This window comes from Xiphophorus hellerii, chromosome 20 (genome assembly GCF_003331165.1).
Source record: "Xiphophorus hellerii strain 12219 chromosome 20, Xiphophorus_hellerii-4.1, whole genome shotgun sequence".
In the NCBI taxonomy this organism is placed as follows: domain Eukaryota; kingdom Metazoa; phylum Chordata; class Actinopteri; order Cyprinodontiformes; family Poeciliidae; genus Xiphophorus; species Xiphophorus hellerii.
The window spans coordinates 8,505,426-8,525,518 of NC_045691.1; the positions used below are offsets into that span (position 1 = coordinate 8,505,426).

A 20,093-nucleotide genomic window follows, 5' to 3' on the forward strand; every position below is an offset into this window, starting at 1 on the left:
AAATTACAGCCTTTTGAGACTTAAAAAAAGAAATGTAATCCACCTTTGGTGTGACATATGTTGTGTATAATTAAAACAAGAAAATCTAATAAATGGGTTATTTGAGAAACTATATGAAAAGAAGAGCTGCAACAACTTGATTTCATAAATGTTTACACCTTAAAACTAACAACCTTGGAAAATTCTCCAAAACTACCAGACTTAAACATGTCTTCTTCCAAGTCTTCATCCAAACTTCCACAAAATTTCAGTCCAATCCTGTTCTGTTCTCAGCAATTGGAAAGCTTTACATTTTCTCTCATGAAGTTATTCTTTTACTGACTTGGATATATGTCTGGACTCTAATAGATACCTGAAGGTCTTAAGTAAAAGAAATACAGAAATTTTTCACTATTCAGAATTTTATGCAATTTAACACATAACAATTTTCACTCCTAAGAATAATAATGCTACCACCACTACACACAATGTTCCATTTGTAATGAGCAGTCCTGTTTCTGTGCCAAACATACCAAAACTTTGTTTCTTTCAGACAAACTGTCCTGTGGAGATTTTAGCCAGATCAAGATGTCCCCTTTGATATATAAGCATTCTGTTTTAATAAAGCCCTTCTTCTTTGTTCAGATATATGAAGAACACATGAGATTCTTGTCACTTGCAGAACAGTGTGAATATCTGCTGTTTTTTCACTGTTGCCATCTCTTCACTGAAACTGATGAAAGGTCTTTCACAGAAAGAAAAAAAGAATGCTGAACTGAGTTTCAGTGCATTTGCAATTATGCAGTCAGATTATTTAACCTAGTTTAATTCTTACTGTACAGTATATTTTCCCCTTATAGATTTACTTGTTTTTCATTCGCATTGTATAGAATATATATCACACTGAAGGTAGAAAATCTTGGAAATTGTTCAGGGCAACTGTAACTATGTTCCGTTGCTGCTTGGGGTTATACCTTGATGTCATAGTTGTGCTTTCCAGACAGCCTCATAGCCAGTTCACGTTTGGTCCTGGCACACCGCTCCCTCAGCCGATCCACTTCAGGTGAGAGCTACAGGGGGATCGGATGGGGACGGGTGGGGCACAGGTGCATGGAGTGTTAAGCCACAAAAGCCAAAGGGAAGAGGAAAGCAAGAAAAAGAAACCAGAAGAGGAAAGGTATGCAAAGTCATCAAGGGGAATGAAAAGCCGAGAAACACTGGGAATTAATCACAAGCGCAGAGAGTGAAAGCTCGGAGCACTGCTGTGGTCAAAGGCGTCGTGTCTAATGGTCGCTGATTTATGTAGGGTTCAGAGTGGTTGCAAGCAGTTTGGAGCAAATATTAACTAAACAAACTTTACTGCAGCTCTCCCAGGTTTCTTAAACAAGAACTTCGGCTTCACCGGGTGAAAAATTAATTGGGCGAAACTAATTAAAAACAATGTGTTTCTGATGAAGGCTGCTGGACTCTAATAGTTGAGCTTTTTTCATTAATTGTAAAATCCAGCACACCTGAATTCTTCCTTTTGTTCAGCGGTCTGAGACAAACCTGCCAACAGAACGGTGGGGGCATTTTTCACACCGCACCTCACTGTAATTACCAAGCAACTCATTTTCCCTGTCCCACATCAAGAAGAATTTTTGTTACCTCTGGCCTCATTTGTTTTTCACATTATTAGTTCAACTCTGTGTCCTCTTAGATTACAGTAGAGTATTAACCATGAAGAAACACCTTCAATGTTCAGGTTTGAATGAAAGCAGGTATAAATCTATACATTAGTAATGACTCAACTACAGATTTCCCATATGTCTGCAGTGATGAAGCCACATTTAAAGCTTCTGGAGCATAAAGAAAATGCAGCACAATGTCAATGTGCACACAGTGCCATCATGTGGAAGAGGCACACTGTGGAGCATCACAGTGATTACCAGCAGTCTTGGCAGAAAAGAGGCAAGGGAATCTGTGGCTTTTCAAACAGAAATGTCTCATGTTTACTTTCATCTCACAATGCTCGCATAAAACTTGACAGCCTTTTATGCATTTTTCATGTCCTTTACCACTTCCTTCCACTTCTATACATTAATAAAGAGTACTGCAAAAGAGAGGCAGCGAATGAAATATTCTCCTTGATATTGTTTTAAGTGCTGAAAAACCGACCCAAACAACCTGGCCTGTCTGTGAGCCATATACACAGATATCAGGAATGATTTGACATGGGGTCTACCTTGCTCCTTGCCGGCAGCTTGGCGTCGTTATCAGATTGCTCATCATAGCTCTCAAACTCACTGGAGCTCCACCCGTTGTTTGCCTCCAAAGGACCACTCTCTCTTTGGACATCTTCATAGATCATGTCTGCTGAACACACAAACACACAGCAGGTCAGGGGCTGCAGGTTGGAGGTCATGAAAGAGCAAACATTTGAGGCAAACACAATTCTGCAGCCGCCGACCTTCATCAGGGGAGAGAGGTTCCTCGCTGGGAACGTCATCATAGATCACCTCTAACGAAGCCTCTGGTGCTCCTGCTTCTGTGTCAGCCGCACAGATAGACAAAAAACAGAAGAAAAAAAAAGTTTCATCAAGTTGCACAAACACATGAGTTTTGCTTTTTAGCTTCAATCGTTTTTGCAGTGGCATTCTAGGACTTTCTGTTGATAGATCAAAATGTTATTGCTCTCAAGAGGAAAAACACAAAGACATTCACATGCAGTTTTTCTCTTGTCTGAATATTTTGAGGCAGAACAAAATATATTTGCTTTTGCTAGAAAAGAACCTAGACCTATGAATACACTCACTGGCCACTTTATTAGATATACCTTGCTAGTACCTGCTTTCATTTTTAGTGGTATAGATTTAATAAGCTGTCAGAAATATTCCTCAGAGATCATTTATGCAGTTGCTGCAGATTTGTCAGGTCAGCTACACATCCATGATTCAAATCTCCCATTCCACCACATTCCAAAAGTGCTTTATTTAACTGACAGCTGGTGATTGTGGAGCCCACTGGAGTACAGTGTGGAACATATTTTATTGTTTTGTTCAAGTTCAAGATCTTATGAGCTTCAGAAAAGGTGTACACCATGGTCATAAAGAAACAGACATCCACAGGTAGGCTGCAGTGTTTAAGCAATGCAGCCTAAGGCTAAGGAGCCTATAGTGTCCCAGGAAGCTATTACCAACAGCATTATTGCAACAACAGCAGCTTGAGTCACTGATTCAATGCAGGGTGGATTCATTCTTTCATGTTGTTTACATCCAATTCGGAGCTTTCCAAACTGAATGTTTCAGCTGAGACTCATCTGACCAGGCAGTTTTTTTCCAGTCTGTTTTGCCCAATTTTGGTGAATCTATTCAAACTGTAGCTTCAGTTTCCTGCTTTCAAATTAAAGGAGTGGCAGCTACTATGATGTTTTGCTGCTTTCTGCGCCTAGGTTTAAACTGAATGAGGTTCAACTCAGTTTAAATTTAAATGTATGAATTTAAATGCATTCTGTTGTGACCCTAGTTATAATACAATACAGTCAGTTTAGTTTATAATATAACTCATTAAAATATTTATAAGGACGTCCAACTGATTGCATTGAGTCATTGACCTTGCTCTAAGATCCACTATAGAGCAGGGATGTGGAAAACAGAGAAACAGCAACGTCTGGTTTCAGGTACTGAAGGAAGGTAGCTATATTTTGTTCAAGCTACTGCCGCCTTATTATCATCTCAAAGCGGTCTGCACATTCTGCTCTAAAAATTTACACGAACAAAGCATTTTTCATCTGTATAATGGCCACACAATGGATATTTTATCTTTCCTGGACCATTTTCTGTAAGCCAACGAGATAGTTATGCCTGGAATTCCCACTAGATCAGATGTTTAAGAAAAATATGGTTAAAATCTGTCAAGTCCCAACAACCACACATCATTCAAAGTCACTTAAATCACTTTTCTTCCCCGTTCTGATTCTGTGTACTTCAACTCGACTTCCCCACGTCCAGAGGCCTAAATGTGTTGAGTTGTTGCAACATGATTGGCTGATTTGCTATCTGTTTTAACAAGCATTTGAATAGATGTACCTAATTAAGTGGCCAGTCACTTTATTTAAAGGTTCTTGTCCTTAGGGAGATCAAGCACATCTCTTGTGGATGTTGCTCTAACGGCTTTGTCCACGTGACTTAACACGATTGTATCCAGCTTGTTTGAGCTATTGACCCATTCCATCTCCATGCCTGGCAGGATTTGTCATTAACTGCTTTGAGAGTGTTTCAGCCTAATTTACCTCAGTGAGCTTTATTGATTTGGTTTTAAACCCTGATTTGTCTACACACTCTTCTAAGCTCTGAACAGCAACAATCACCGTTTTTAATTAATCTTACTGGAGACGTGCTTTCCTGTTGTGGATTATTCAGACTAAAATTCTAAAGGACCTTGAAGAAACCCTTGGGGAAGAAAAATGTATGTTAAAATATTGTTGTTATTTTTTCATAATTGAAAAAAAAAACCACATTTCTTTTCATATATTTCCACCTAGTTGTGCAGTCAGAAAGGTGTCAGCAGAAAGAGGAAAGCAACTGAATTTAGGAGGCCCAGAAATTCTACTGGTCCCCTGAGGAACATCGCTTGTTCCTTCAAGTTTTGTGAGGAGAAAGTTCTTTGCTGTCCTTGCATAGTTTATTCAGCTTTATATGGCAGCACAGTAACAGTAGGTGACTCCATCATAATAAATATAACTAATTGTTATAAATAGAAAAGAGAGGAGCATTTACAAATCAATGTCAGAACATCACAATCTCATGTGTCATGACCACATTCAAGGACTGAAGGCAAATGATTGCTTCTTCAAACAGGAATCACTTCATTATTCATAATGAACCATCTAAAGTATATTTGATCAATGTGAAAAACTCTGACAGCATGTAGAACCAATTTGCACAAGCTGGCAAGTTATTATTATGCAAAATACATTCTGGACTCTGATGTTTAAAGACTAAAATTACAAAGCAGAAAGTAAAAAAACATTAATACAAGAGAAAGATTTCTCATTAGATTTTACCCTGTGTTAAGTTAGTTTGCTTTTCCCTTTTTTTGCTTCATAAATATAGATGGCAGAAAGAAAAGTTTTATATAATTTTGAATTTTCAACTACTTTGTATGAGGAATCCTGTGTATGAAAATCATCAGAAGAGGAAGACATTAAAAAAATGTTGTGCAGTATTGCTCCTTTGCATCTCTCATTTCTAAGCCGCTTTCAAATAACGGCAGCCCTGCTGACTGAGTCAAAATCCAAAAGCAATTTTCCCCATGGAAATGGATCTCTATTGATCCTCATCCTAAATTAATTGTATTCATGTCATGTCTCCACAGAAATCAAATCCCAACAGAACACAGGTGTGTTTGAGTCATTGTTTGCTGTGTTGATGTGTATTCCTATATATGTGTTTATGATATTCATGTTTTTTTCACTGCAGTAATCAACTGCAGTTACACACTGACCCCAGATGTATAATGTGGTGTTGTTGCCAGCTTTGATCAAAGTTGGACCATGCAATGTGTATTGCCAACTGGTGCACAATTTTCACTGCCAGTTTCTATATGGTGTGGCCACAGTATTGTTTACGCATCTCTGGAGGTCCAATTGGTTTTCCATCAGATCTGTCCACAGTGCGAACACTATAATACATGAGTGGAATGAGCCTGAATCCCAGGGCAAGCTTACAGTAGGCTTAATCTTTCTGGCCTGATATTAAACCCTTTAACTGCAATATAAGGTACATCATTTCAGTGTCAGTATAATTTTGTTTGGTACCTTCAGAGATGTCCCTCGAGTCAGAGCTTTGCTGAACAGTTTCTTTGCTGGGATCTCCTGAATCAGACAGCGGCACCACAGGAAGCTCCTCTCCCAAACAACGATCTGATGCACTGGGCTCGGCTGCTGCTGGTGCTGCTGAGACCCTGGAAGGTACCCAAACATTAGCACAGTTAAACCAACACTGAGTGCTGCGTGCCTCATTACAAGTTAATTTCACAGAGAGGAAGGGGAGGCTAAGTGCTTGTTGATGGGGGTCGAATAGTTGTTTGCAATCCAAGCATGTAAAAGCATACTCCCTAAAGTCTTACGGAACACGTATTGCTACTTGCAAATGATAAAGATGTCTTTAAGAGGATCTATTTTTGTTCAGTGGAAATAGGACCATATGTCTAACCCTTTGTTGGAAACTGTCCATTTTTTCCTCCACAGCAGCCTTTCTGCTTTGTTCCTTTTATCTTTTAGCATTGTAGAAGGAAATAAAACATGGCATCTGGCAAAAAATACAAACATGGCCACTGCAGCTTTTGGCACCAGTTCATGATGTGCAGTTTTAAAAATTACAGTACACAAGTTATCTACTATATATAAAACTGAATGTTTCTGGACTACACAATCCCATAAATATTGAGGTGTTTATTTTAACACAGCAAAAACAAAATCAGATCAAGAGTTAAAATGTTTCTTTTTTTTTTCTCTCACATTTATCATGGAATTTCATTTGAAAGGTAGTAGTTTCCATTTGGGAGTTTTGGAAACACTGCTAGGGAAAATACCGTTCTATGTGTCAAACTCTGTTATCTTTTGTGTTTTTCATAGATTTGATCAGAAAAGTTGAAATAAACTGTAGTTTAGCAACACTGCTAGTAAAAATGTTCTGAAACAAAAAAAAAAGTTATTTGCAAACTTTTAAAATAATTGAACAATATACATCAGTAAACTAGGTTAAAAATTAAAAAGGAGAAAAAGAAAATCCTTGAAAACGACCAGATACTGTACTACATACGACAATGACCAGAAAACTATTGAAATACCAGTACTAAGAATAGCCCAAGAGACAGTGTGTAAATAGTCTCATGGAAAGGTTACACTTAAATTAACTTGTTCCGGTGTGCTGTCAAATCATTATCTGTCATGGCAGCAGTTTGCTTTTTCACTGCTGTTATTTTGAATGAAGCAGACTGCACAACATCACAGGGGAAAATCTTGTTGACACAGCAATCACTGTGACTGTGTTTGAGCTGCCAGTGAGTTTTCATCCTCCCCCACATGACTGATAATATGACAACATCCTGCATATAGGAGAGACCCATCTAAACTAATTAAATCTGCCCCTCTTTGCAACATCAGAACAACACTTGCTAAGCCTGCAGCAGCAGAATTGGAAAACAAAGATAAAGACTTATGAGGTAAACATCTACTTAGAAGTGCCATAATTTGGAACACAGCAAAAAACTTTGCATACTTTTCATTTTGGGATCAGAACAAAAAGCACACCTCACACTGATAGAAAAAAAACTGTGCACAAGAATTAATTATAAAATATGTTTTGTTTTTCTCTTTGTTTTTTGGCCAAACTCTGGACATTTTAAAAATAATCTTCAATTTCATAGATGTATATTATAATGTACATTAGAGCTCTAGAAGAACACAAAATCTGTAGTTTTCCTGATTTCACATTTAGCATCTGTTTCTGAGTACAACACAAACAAAATTTTTGTAATTATCCAAGAAAAGAAAAATCATATAATGTTATGCTCATCTTGGTTTAAACTGTGTATTCTATATTGTCACATGTGTGAGAAAGTGATGATGCCATTGGCACAAAAGTAAGATGCATTTTCATTCACTGATTTCATGTATCCAGCATGCTCTCCACCAGTGTCAGAGTTCAAAAGATCACCCCATCAGTACCTCATTAAACAGACTGATGTGTGCTTATGTTTGGATTCAACAAGTGCTGTCAAATGGAACAGTAATCATGCATGCAGACACTGATTAACAAAAATTGTTCAATGTTTTCAGAAGTACAACATTGACATCTTTGTACATTAAAGCAATTCTCACTGTGTTTACCTTTTCCTCATACCTAAATGTACTGTAGATGTAATGCTCTGCCAGCAAATCACATGAGAGACAGTGATAGCAGTCATTTAGTGTTGCAGTGGTGTCAAGCTTCCATAGAGAGCTCAGTATTACCCTGGAGCAGAAAAATTCATCTCCATCTAAATGATAAGACTCATCTCCGCCATTGCAAAAAACAAAAAAGAACCATTTGCCAGCACAAGTCTTGCGATAAACTGATCTCCTGTCATTAAAATTGCCTGTGTGAAAAAAGAGAACAATGCTGATACACAAATCCTCTGGCTGACTGCACACATTCACATCAGGTTTGAGTGATTTTAGCAGCTTCGCCATTGATCCGGGTGTATATTTGCGCACGCCTTCACAACTTATCTGAGCCTACAACTTGTAGTGAGTCATGTAGCTCAAGGAGAGTGGGGAGGGGAAATCATTTTTTAATGCAAATGACACAGCCCAGGGAAGAGCACAGCCTTAAGTGGGAGCTGTTTGAATGCAAATCTCACACTTCCATCTGTTTCCATTCCCTTCAGGAAGAACACTGGGGCTTTACCTGTTTTAGCGCCCCCTCCTGGGAACAGCTGTTTCTGTAAACCTGCACAAGCAATGTGCTGACCGTATTAGAGCTCTGTTTGTTCTCGGGTCATAAATCTGCTCCATAAACATCTGCCGCCCCTTCTTATTGAACCGTTTCCACAATGCACACAGCTCCACTGCTAAACATCGTCAAGACATGACAAATTCCATTTATTTAGCACCCGGGATATTTATTTTGCTGCACCTTATTATACTTCTAAAGCATCTGCAGTTTTGCTTATTTATTTTAGCTTTAAAAGTTCTGCTAACTAAGGCAGCAAGGTTATATGTTAAATAAAGGAGCTGTGAAAAAAAGTTTTCTGTGAAGCACTAAAGATGAGTTTCCTTACAAAAAGAAATAATTTTTGTGAAAAAATAAAGCTTGAATAAAAACATACAACTTCTGCTCTCCAAGGTCAAACAAGTGAAAGAGAGATGCCATATTTTCATGGTTTATTTAGTCTTCATCTTGTCGGTGCGCTCGGCTGAGTTCAGTGTGTTTATTGAAAATGAAATTAAAACGATATAAAAAGTGAAGCCGAAGGAATCGGACATCGGCACACATACAAATCTCACAGTTGGATAAAGCTTCCTTGAGCCAATAAGTAACTAAGTTGCTACCTTTGCAAATTCAAAAGAAAATCCCATATTTCTGTAATGGGAAAAAAATATCCCAAAAGAAATTTTGGCAGTATTGTTCTAAAACTGCTGACAGATCTTGGGAGTGTGCTGACAGACTTAACCCCTAGATTGTGGAAAGTGCTATTGGTAGCTCTCCTTTAAAAGGCCACTCTATTGAAAACCCAAAGTGGAAATGTGCACTCAGCAGAAATCTCCCTGTGTGAGGAATTACCAAGACCTCATGGTGGCTTTATTACATGCACAAACACACGTACACACACACACATACTTGAGTACACACATATCCAGCCATTCAGAGATTTGAATATACACTCAGCAGAAATATTCACACACAACGACAGGTTAACACCTGCGTATAAATACGGCTCAGTCCTTTCAGCACAGGAAAGGCCAGAAACACAAACCCTGAAGTCAGCTATGAGTAGAGGTTTCTGAGCACACTTCCTCTGAGCATAGATGGGGAGTGGGGTGGGGGAGGCATAATCAAAATAATGTAATTTAGGGCCCCTGCATGTTTTCATCAAATTGGCCCTAAAAACTGCAGAGCAATAAATTTAATAAGATTTATGCCATGTTTTTTTTGTTTTTTTCTTGATCCTGCATTCTCTTAGCTTGATCAAAATAAGTAAACATACATAGCATACAAAGCACAGTCTAAAAAGAGAGTCTTCATGGCTAGAATTCTTTTTTTTTTTTAAGTTTGTTTAATATTGCTTTACGTGGGCTGATATGATTCAGTTTGCTTGGGGCAATCAAATATAAAAGCTTCTTAAGTTCAAGATAAAATATTCTTTAGAAAGAGAACATCAGTCAGTCAGCTCCCGGGCTGCTGTTCTTTAGGTGACTTTGACTGCTGACCCCTTTCACTCCTCCCCCCACAGAGCCAGGAAGGTAAAAAGCCCGTTCCCTTTTAAGAATCAATAAACTATCACATGATCATTTACTGCGTCTCTAGGGCTGGAAGCTATACAACCTTTTATAAGTGTATTTTTTTTTCACAACAAGGTGATATGAAGTAATGTTATATGTGAGGTCATTTTAGATCAGTTATACATCTTTTTAGCCAGTAGACAGACAGATTGCATTCTTTGGAGAAAATCTATTTCTAATTGGGAGAAAAGTTCAAATGGTCTTTTTTCTTTTTAAATAAAAAAAAGTATTTGGATAGGGAATGACAAAGATTGTTCAGGACCCCACTGAGACTTACAAAATAATATGTGTTATAAAGGTAATGCTGTGTATATATTACTAAAGTTTAATATTTCAACAGTGTATTTCAAAATTATTCAGACCACTCTGAACTATTTCTCACATCTTCTCCTTAAAACCATTAATGGTGCTGTTTTTGACAGCAGAAAAATAAGTGTTTATACTTCCTTACTTCCTTTAATACTTTCTTTAACTTGTTTTCATTTGGAGCTACATCACTCCAGCTAGTATAACTGAAGTACTATTTTGGGAAAGACTTAAATTTAATGCACATCCAGTCTAATTTTTAACTATTTTCCAAACAGCAATGGGTAAAAATATCAATCTATCGATGTCAAATCAGGTCAGTAAACATTTAACTATTAATCTCTTAAAGTCACTTGCTTACATCCACCCAGTCCGTGTACAGTCTAGGAAGGGCACAGACAAGCTACAACATTATATATACAATAACTAGAAATGGAAATAAAGCATAAGGTGCCAGCAACAGTTAAAACTAAGCCTGAAGCATTGTGGTGTATGAGGCATACATTTACAACAAAGAAATATGAATTACGGAAATACATCAAACAGCAGCTCAGAGTTGGTTACTACTAGCTTTCAAAAGTTCATCCACAGATGTGAAAATCCAAAAGACCTGAGGCTGCTTTTGCTGCAATAGCTGGTAATGAGTAGTATCGGCTCAATGAGGCTTAACATGTGTGCAGACTTCCCTACCCAGATTTATGTGTAAAAAATTTTGAAAAACAAGTATTGCTCTCCTTTCCACTTCACAATTGTGCTCTGCTACACAGCATAAAATCCTAATCAATTGTCTTGGCATTTTGGTTATAGCATGATAAAATTTAAATAAGTCTAAAAAGTATGTAAGAGTATGTGTGAATGAATCTGCGTGTGGGATATGGATAAGCAGAAACAAGACAGATGCTGAATATGGACACAAGAGTAAGGTGATACTCCCACAAATGTTTAGATACAAAAACAGTGAGTAAGAGTTGAAATAATAAAATATTTTAGATGTTGCATAAGACTGACAGACTGTTTGCTGCTATTATTGCACCTTTCTGAGTATCTTGGCAAGATTGGATTTTACATCACAAATAAATGCTTAACTTATCAGCATTGTATACATCATACCTAAATTATCAGAAAATCTGGTCTCAGAGCTACAGATTATTGCAGTTACTTTATGTTTCATGACACTACATTTTGACACATCTGCTTCTTAATGGTACTGCAGGTGTTTTCAGCTTAAAGGGCTGATTAGCCCTTCCCTCAGTTTGCAGGGCAGCCTGAAATAAGCTTTGAATTACACAACAAAACACACCTTGAAGCGGTGCTCATAGGAGGCTGATGGAGCTGTCACTCATACTGTCAAAAAGGCAGCCATGAAAGGATTTCTAATCAGCCAAAGACCGTGTTTTGAACCTGTGAGGTTTACACTTTGTGTGGGCTTTTAAGCGATCTTTAACGACCTAAATATGATAAAGACTGATGGAATTTTATTCATACAGCTCAAAGCACTGACTGAGTAGAACTCTAAAAAGAAATCTGTTCCTTCTAGACAGAATGTCCCAGTTTATAACCTGCTTGCACATCACTGTCAAGATTTCAGTATGCAGCGGTATAAAAATGTACCCACTGCACAGAATGACATGCACAAATGGATGTATTAACATAAATGTCTAAATGCATTTAATTTAGTTTTCAACTGAGTGTGTACTGTCGTACTTTGGGGGGAAAAACTGTCTGGACATTTTTATTATATTTCTCCCAAACTGTAAAATTATTGTCTATTTAAGCAGATAAATTCATAAAACTTCTGATGTGAAAAACCTTTAAATAATATATAAATAAAACATGGACTGCAAAACTAGCATAGATATAGGGCCCATGAGTAGCCAAACAATGAGCACCATTCACACAGAAAATAAAGAGACAGTGGACTGCTACAAAGATGTCAACAGCTATGTTTTGCCCTAAAATGCCAAGTTGCTTCATTGCAGCCAATCAAAAGGACCAAATAAGTCTAGAGATGCAACAAGAAGGGTTTTCTTGATCCATGACAATTTTCAGTTTCCTTTGAGGTGTGACCTGCTACTTCAGATTTTGACCCTTTTATTTCTATTTCAATAACTAAAGCACATACGAGAGAAAACTGTGTTGCAGGTTATAGTAGTTAAAGTGTAATAAAATTACACATAAAAACATTTGTCCAAATCATACAATGTTTGTTTTTCTTTTTTTGCTTCTCTAGTCATATTTAAATGTTTCAGATCAAACAGAGTTCAATTTCAGTCGAAGACAACTTGCATAAAAGCTAATATTTGGAAGTTATGTTTGCTATTGAGGAGAAATAGCTATTTAAACCAACTTACCTGTGTGGAAATATAATGCTTGTATTGCTAAATTATGGATTTACTTAGATTAACTAAATGTCTTGGCTCAGTTTCACCAGCAACACCCAGAACCTGCCTGACAACATCGAGGTTAAAACAAATTATCCTCCAATCAATAGAAATTAATATGACAGGTCAGAAATTAAGTCATTAACAATAATCAGTCTAGAAAAAAGGTTGTAGAACTATTTATAAAAACCTTTTAAACAGAAGGGAACTACCAAAGAGGATTATGTAGAAATGACAATAACATGGAACAGCAGTGAACCTTCCCAGTAATGACCAGCCTACAAAAATGACTTCAAGAAGGAATCAACAACACACTTATAAATTCTGCTGTCAACCAGAGCAAGGAGAATGTACGACCATCAGCTCGTGACTTCATCCTCAAGGACACTTGGGTTACGTAGCTGGATACTGATCTAAAGCAAAGCAAATCCACCAATGGCTTAAAAGCAGTAATAAAAAAGAAGGTTTTAGAGTGACCTTGTCATAGTCTGACTTAAGTCCAACTGACTCTTACAACAGATCTAATATGCATTATGACTAAATTCATAGTTACATCTGAAGTAAGACAAGTTTTTTTAAAAACTGTCTTACACAATTGAACTGACATTCATGTACGGGCACTGTCTGCAGGGCCGGATTTAGGAGGGTGTGGGCCCCTGGGCTTGAGCCATAGTGCGGGCCATGCTTAATCATGGTTATATAGTTGCACATTAACATGCACACACTATATATAATAAATAAATAAATAAATATTATTTAGATATATATATATGTATATACAGTAGATAGATATAGATATACTGTATATATCTATATATAGATAGATATCTACAGTATATAGATATAGATAGATATCTATATATAGATATATCTATATATATCTATCTATCTATATATATACAGTACAGACCAAAAGTTTGGACACACTTTCTAATTGAATTCAATGAGAAGGTGTGTCCAAACTTTTGGTCTGTACTGTATATATATATATATATATATATATATATATATATATATATATATATAACAGCTATATATATATATATATACATATATACTGTATGTATATGGTGGGGTTTCAACAATGCCACCAAAATCCTCTTCGCCAGTGATAAAATTAAGGCATTCTGACCTTATTCATTCACAAAAATTGAGGTCCCTGAAAAATCTTTCAGGGACCTCAAAATGCAGGGGCCCTGGGCCCGGTAAGCCCATGCTAAAATCCAGGGCTTGACTGTATGTTTGTTTAAATGCACTTTGAAGTCAGTGCTTTCCTTTGCACATTAACATTGTGCATTAGTGTGTTTTAAATTTGATTGACTGCAGTCTTGTACTCTTTTCTAAGACAGATTTATTCCATGGAGGACAAATCAATTATCTCATCTTATCTTACCATAATCAATGAAGGCCTCTTTCCCAAGCAGTTTAACATTACTGCTTACAACTTTCACACAACTGCTTACAAAGTAAACTTTTTTAAAAACAAGAAAATGTAGAAAATGACAAATTTGACTGCCAGTCTCCCTGTATAGTTTTGATGATGCAGTGTGTACAGCCTCCAACTAAATTCATTCAGTAGGCAGTGGACTACTTAATCTTACTGCTGCTGCCTCATTATCAGCCGACACTGGCTACTCTGTGCACTTTGTGGTTTTCTGTGCTTTTCAGAAGGGCTTTGACCTTAATAGTTTATATGGACAGCTGTTTATGTTTTGCAAGATGCAACTCAGACTGTTGTGGTTACAGGGTCATCAGCACTATCACCAATAAATGGAACACCTGCAAAAAAAATAAGGCTACATCCAGACATGCACTGAATGTTAAACTTGTTTGTTACTGAGTCAAAAAGTGTTTCTGCTTGGCTTGTCTTCTAGAAAAAACTAAAACGAGATCTTAGAGTGACACTAGATGTTTTTGTTATTCATTTGATAATAATGAAGAGCAGTGGTGTATTGTTTCTGAACTCTTAACTCTAATCTTAATGGTTTAATTATGTGTGATCTGTTGTATTGCATCTTTGTCAGAATGTGTCTGCAGTTGAAGAGCTCGACCAACTAATTTTATTTTCTGTGGCCAATGAATTAAAACACAGTTGAACTGATTAACCTTCACGCTTTGTAAACATAAATAAAGCTGATCTTTAATACTGCATGCAATATCACACAATCTTGTGATTTCCCCCAAATATTCCATTACATCATCACTTTGTACATGACATACCATCTGGCAGTTAAATACTGTAGCATAACATCATACTGTCTCCCACCCACTGTGGTATGTTTAGAAAGAGGGGGAGCATGACATTATCTCTGGAATACTGACATAAAAGTGTTGTGCTGCCGTATCAAGTTACGTTTATGCACCACCCTTTAGTTGTTTTCTCCATGATGCAATAAAAGTCAAATGCAACTTACTCGTTTGGTGACTCAGCGGCTGGAACATCTACAAAAAAAAAAGAAAAATCAGCAACCATGAGACAAACTATAACCAATAAATGAAACATAGGGCAAGCTTTTTTATTGTAAATACATATATTTTTAATATCAAAACATTGTAGGTCCAAATATGTGATGGATCTTGAACTAATATTGTGATAAGAGAAAAAAAAATCTGTTTTGGGAGTTATCCAAGTATGAAGTTGATTTACAGCTTTTGCATTAGAGCCTCCACTTTGTCTGGTTGTTGAGCACTCCCACTGCAAATGTTGAACAAAACAGGTTTTGTTCAACAAATGCTCTCATCGATTTCTGTTGGATCCAATCAAGTAAACTCGTGTCATCTGATGAGGTGGTGATCGGAATCCCCAGCCACTCTCACTCCTAGGTTGTATAACAGGCCTCCGAAACACATTATTATCATCGCCCAGAACTCCCCCGTGCATCTCAGCAGCCCACTTAACGGATTACCACACATAGATGTGGTAGAAAAGCATTTTAATTAAGCCCTAATCGCTTCACTTTGTCCAACAGAACCTCTTCAAGACCTAAATCCCCTGCTTTATCTGGCCGTGTAATTAGCAGCACCTGTTTGGCACCATTCTCCATGTGGTAAATATATCATACTTATACATAACTTCATCCAATTAAGGGGAAAGTTAGCTCTTCTCTCTAATGCTGACTGCCTCAGGCAACAATCAAATCCAATTAAGTGGAGCTTAAAACCACATAAAATACATTCATTACAACACAAAATCGATCATATTACATAAGAATTATTAAGTTCTACATTTCTAAGCAAATTTATCCAACAGGAGCTACAGCACTGATGCAATGTATGTGCTTATTTATCCTGTTCATAAACAGCTAGATGGCACTGTAGAAGTTAAAGGGATGGACTTGTGGGTTTTGGCTAATTACAGCAACTATAACTGCCTTGTCTCAAAATGATTTACACTTCTGAAGACTAGACAGTGTTTAATTAACTGTGGAACTCCTTCTCAAGTGGAGGGAAATTATATAGTGGATTTTTTTCCACCTTTATGCATAACTAAGTTGCATTTTTTCCCTTCACTTCACATTTATTTTTAATCCTCTTTTGCAGCCTAACAGAGGTGGAGGTCATCTTTGATAACTTGAAGACCCTGAAAAAACTCTTTGTCCACCCATACTGGATTTTTTTATGAACTCTCCTGAGTTAATCTCCAGTGAACATTCTTCATATTTCTATTTGGTAGCTATTTATTTTTCCCTGACCCCTAATCAATTTCCAGCCTTAATCAAAATTAAGTTGTGTGAAAATTTGATTTCAAAACATATCAAATGATTATTAAGCAACATTTTTGATTCTTAATGAGGTCATAATAAATAAATAATGTGTCATTATCATTATCAGTACCATTACTGCTAGTGTTCTAAACACTGAAGTGAATACATACATGTACACATACAATCTCACTGTAAAAATCTTAGATAGGAAATCAGTCAAGTTTCAGACGTTTTGTGTTGCATCAGTACTGAGGTCACAGAACACACTTCAGCTCAAGTTTATGTTACTATGTCATTACTAGATCAACAGTTAAATAATATTATGCTCAATGTAATAAACATGTTTTTAAACATCCCAGTTTACATCTGCAAAAATAAACAATTAAAAATTTCTTTAAAAATATGATAGAATGTTGTAAATGTCTCAGAGGTAAATATGAATGACTATTTAAAATCATAAATTCTTAATTAAAAAAACAATCATGATTAGTAATTGCATTTTAACCCATTTTGAAAGTGAAAAAATACTTTGAGAATACTGCAGCGATTCAAAGTTTTCAACTTCTAACCCACAAAACATGTGTAAGTGTACACTTCAGCACTTAAAGGACCAATGGAAAAGGACAGAAAAGTCAAAAAAGCTCATTATACTACAATTCAGATGTATTTTGACAGCATATGTTATTAAAATAATGGAATTAATATGTTAATACCCAACCTGTAATTTAAAGATATTTCTAAAGATTTTCTCAAAGCTCCACATTTAGTGCAGCATGACTCCTAGCAGAGTCCCCAAGCCAATGGGAACCACTACTGTGGTGTTAAGATCATACACATTTTAATACATAAATTACTTTAATGTAATTTGCATTTTCAGAAAATTAATTCTTACATTGAGACAAATTTGGCAGACACAAAATCTGTAATGGGGATCCAATGTGTTGATTGAGACATCTCTAATTAGCTCACAGAAGCTTATTCTGTCTGACATGGGCTGTATCAGATGGTACAATAAAATCATTTGTGCAGATCTTTTCTATTGTCTTTTTTTGTTGTTATTTTCAAGGTCCACTATTATATTTCACTTGCAACCATCATCTTAGTACCGGTAATATAAATCTAAACATTAGAAACATTAGATGAGGTGCCTTTTTTCAGTGTGTAAATGAAATTTGAAGAGAACATGTTGGTATGCATTTTCTGTTTTCTTTTATTATGCAAGATGTTATTTAGTCTTGGCACAGTTTTTGTTAGATTTACATTGGTTAGAATAGCTGAATCTGAGGTAATCAGATTCACTGACAAAGAATGAAAATGGGGCTGACACATCAATGCTGAACAACAAGCTAAGGAAAAGCATAACATAATGGATACATACTGCAACATCACATTTAATTTCTATCTGCAAATTGGTAATTATGTCTTTTTTTATTTTTGTCTTTTACTTTTTACAAACAATAGATGCATGTGTGAAATTCAAAAACCAAAGGAGATTCAGTAATAGCTTTACAGGGCAGATTAGCTCAATAGCCTTTTTTAACTACTTTAAGTACAATGAACCAAACTCGGTAACTTCTTCATGAGGTGATAAAATAACTCCTGTCATGTTAAAATTTTATTTTATTTTTGCAAAGATGGATTTAAATGTTAATTACTATCTTTGGTGACTATAAATTCTATGAGACCTGATAAAGACTTGTCGTATTGTGTGTGTAAAAGACCTTAACATTGAGACTAGCATGCACCATCAGCTACTTGTGCAGGTTCAGCAACTAACTTTTAAGATGAACCATACTGAAAAAGATGTATAATCCACTGCTACAGCAGACTAAGCATTTAATCATCTCTAAGAATGAGTGGTGAAGATTTATTTAGCTTCAGTTTAAATAGAACAGTCTGAAAATGAGTTACCAGTGGTGGGAATTGAAGCCACAATGCTCTCTGGTCCAGCAGGAGATGGATGTTTAAAATGCTGTGTGCAGTCTGTAGCTACAGCACCTGATGCCTCGTTGTTGTCATTTTTTGGCACACAGACAGGTGTAATACATTCCGAGGTGACGTCTTCCTGAGCTTTTTCCTCATCTGTGCTGTCATCAAACATAAACTCTTCCCCTTGCTCTTCATCATCCTCCTCTTCATCATCTTTTGGTGGTTGGTGAGATATCGCAGACGACATTACTGCAGAGAGAGTCAATATCAAGTATGTTAAAAATTAGTTAGCAGGTAGATCTTTTACAACACATTTAAAATTAAAATCATTGTAAAACAGCAACAAACGGATCATTTCAGCATAGCATTTGTATGAAAATATCATATAGTACATTATGTCTACTTTTTAAATGAACATGCACCAATCTGCTAATATTTTTATCTAAAAAGTATTATAATATGTACAGTCACACTGGTAGATAGTAAGTTTTGATGGATACATTGGTAGATGTTGTTTTATTTATAAAGTGAAGTGTTACAAACACTAATAAAAGAAAAAAAGTTGCAGGTAATTTGATGAAGGAGTTTTAAACTAAGCAGAAAATTAAGTATTATTCTAGGATGTGATATGATTTCTACTGAGCTTAAAGCTCAAAACAAAGTGCAAAGAATATTTATGTGCAAAATGTGTATATCAAATATATGGGCACGAATTTCAGTCATAAATATTTGGTACTTTAAAATCCGAATTAGCTGTGATTTGAATTTTGTAAACTTAAAAACAAAATGGCTCAGAATTGTATTTTTGTGCATCCATAAGGAGCATATTTATACAATATCAACCTATTTTAGAAGAAGAAAAAGAAAATATTTTCTGTACATACAAACATTTATATACTGCTCTTTCAGGTCTTTTTTAAAATATCTCATAAAATTTATATTTATTGTCTGTATTGGCTGTTTCACAAGCTGTTAGCATGTGAAACCTAAGTCAAATTCCTTGTTTGTGTATACAGACATGGCCAATAAATCTGATTTCTGAAGGAGAAAAAAAAATATTAAGACCACATTATAACCTGCAACCTGCAGATTCACCTAATGTGAATTAACATGGAGACATAAATCAGATACCCATAGCTCCCACTCGTGTTATTTAAGGCACAGTAAAAAGGTAAATAGTCTGGAAGAATGGAATGTGCTCTTATCTCTGTAAACATGCCAAAGCTGCTTAACTAAACAGCCGCATAAAAAATAAATTAGAGATAAAAAAAAATCTCTGTTGTACAGAACAGCACTGAACCGAAATGTACTTTTAGCACTTAATCTACCCTTAACAAAAGGTCCTTCAGTTCATGCAGAACTGACTGTTAAAAAAACAACTTTTCAAAGAAAATATATAAATGACTTATTATTAAAAAGTAGCAAAAGTAATTTATATTTCAAACTAATGCGGAGAAATAAGGCATGAATTGAAATTCAAGCACAGTAGTAACATATAGACATTTGAGAAACTGGGTGCTTAATTACAAAGTCAAGAAAAGGCAGAGCTATAGATTAATTAAGATACTCCCAACAACCAACACAAGTTCTCTAAAGTTGTAGACCCCAATTACCTTGGAGGGAGATTTTATCTTATCAGTGAAAACATGCCAAAAACTTCCTTGATGTTTTGGAAATTCTGTTTGGCTACTATGAAAATGTATTAACCAAGATTCAACATTAAGTTGTTTATGTACTTGGATGTAGGATGGCACTTTTGGGATTTAA

The 20,093-nt window shown here is 36.0% G+C and overlaps 1 protein-coding gene across 8 annotated transcripts in view; it reads right to left on the minus strand.

Moving 5' to 3' along the window:
• arhgef10la (Rho guanine nucleotide exchange factor (GEF) 10-like a) overlaps nucleotides 1–20,093 on the minus strand; it is a 128,121-nt gene that overhangs the window by 99,725 nt on the left and 8,303 nt on the right. For 4 of the 8 annotated variants that reach the window (XM_032549486.1, XM_032549485.1, XM_032549492.1 and 1 more), the window contains 6 exons: nucleotides 18,309–18,575; nucleotides 15,108–15,135; nucleotides 5,777–5,922; nucleotides 2,429–2,506; nucleotides 2,204–2,334; nucleotides 954–1,049 (listed from right to left, as the gene is read on the minus strand). In XM_032549486.1, coding sequence (XP_032405377.1) covers nucleotides 954–1,049; nucleotides 2,204–2,334; nucleotides 2,429–2,506; nucleotides 5,777–5,922; nucleotides 15,108–15,135; nucleotides 18,309–18,573 — 744 coding nt within the window. In that variant the 5' untranslated portion in view covers nucleotides 18,574–18,575. The remainder of the gene's footprint in view (nucleotides 1–953; nucleotides 1,050–2,203; nucleotides 2,335–2,428; nucleotides 2,507–5,776; nucleotides 5,923–15,107; nucleotides 15,136–18,308; nucleotides 18,576–20,093) is intronic. The other 4 variants (XM_032549489.1, XM_032549488.1, XM_032549487.1 and 1 more) reach the window with 4 other exon arrangements.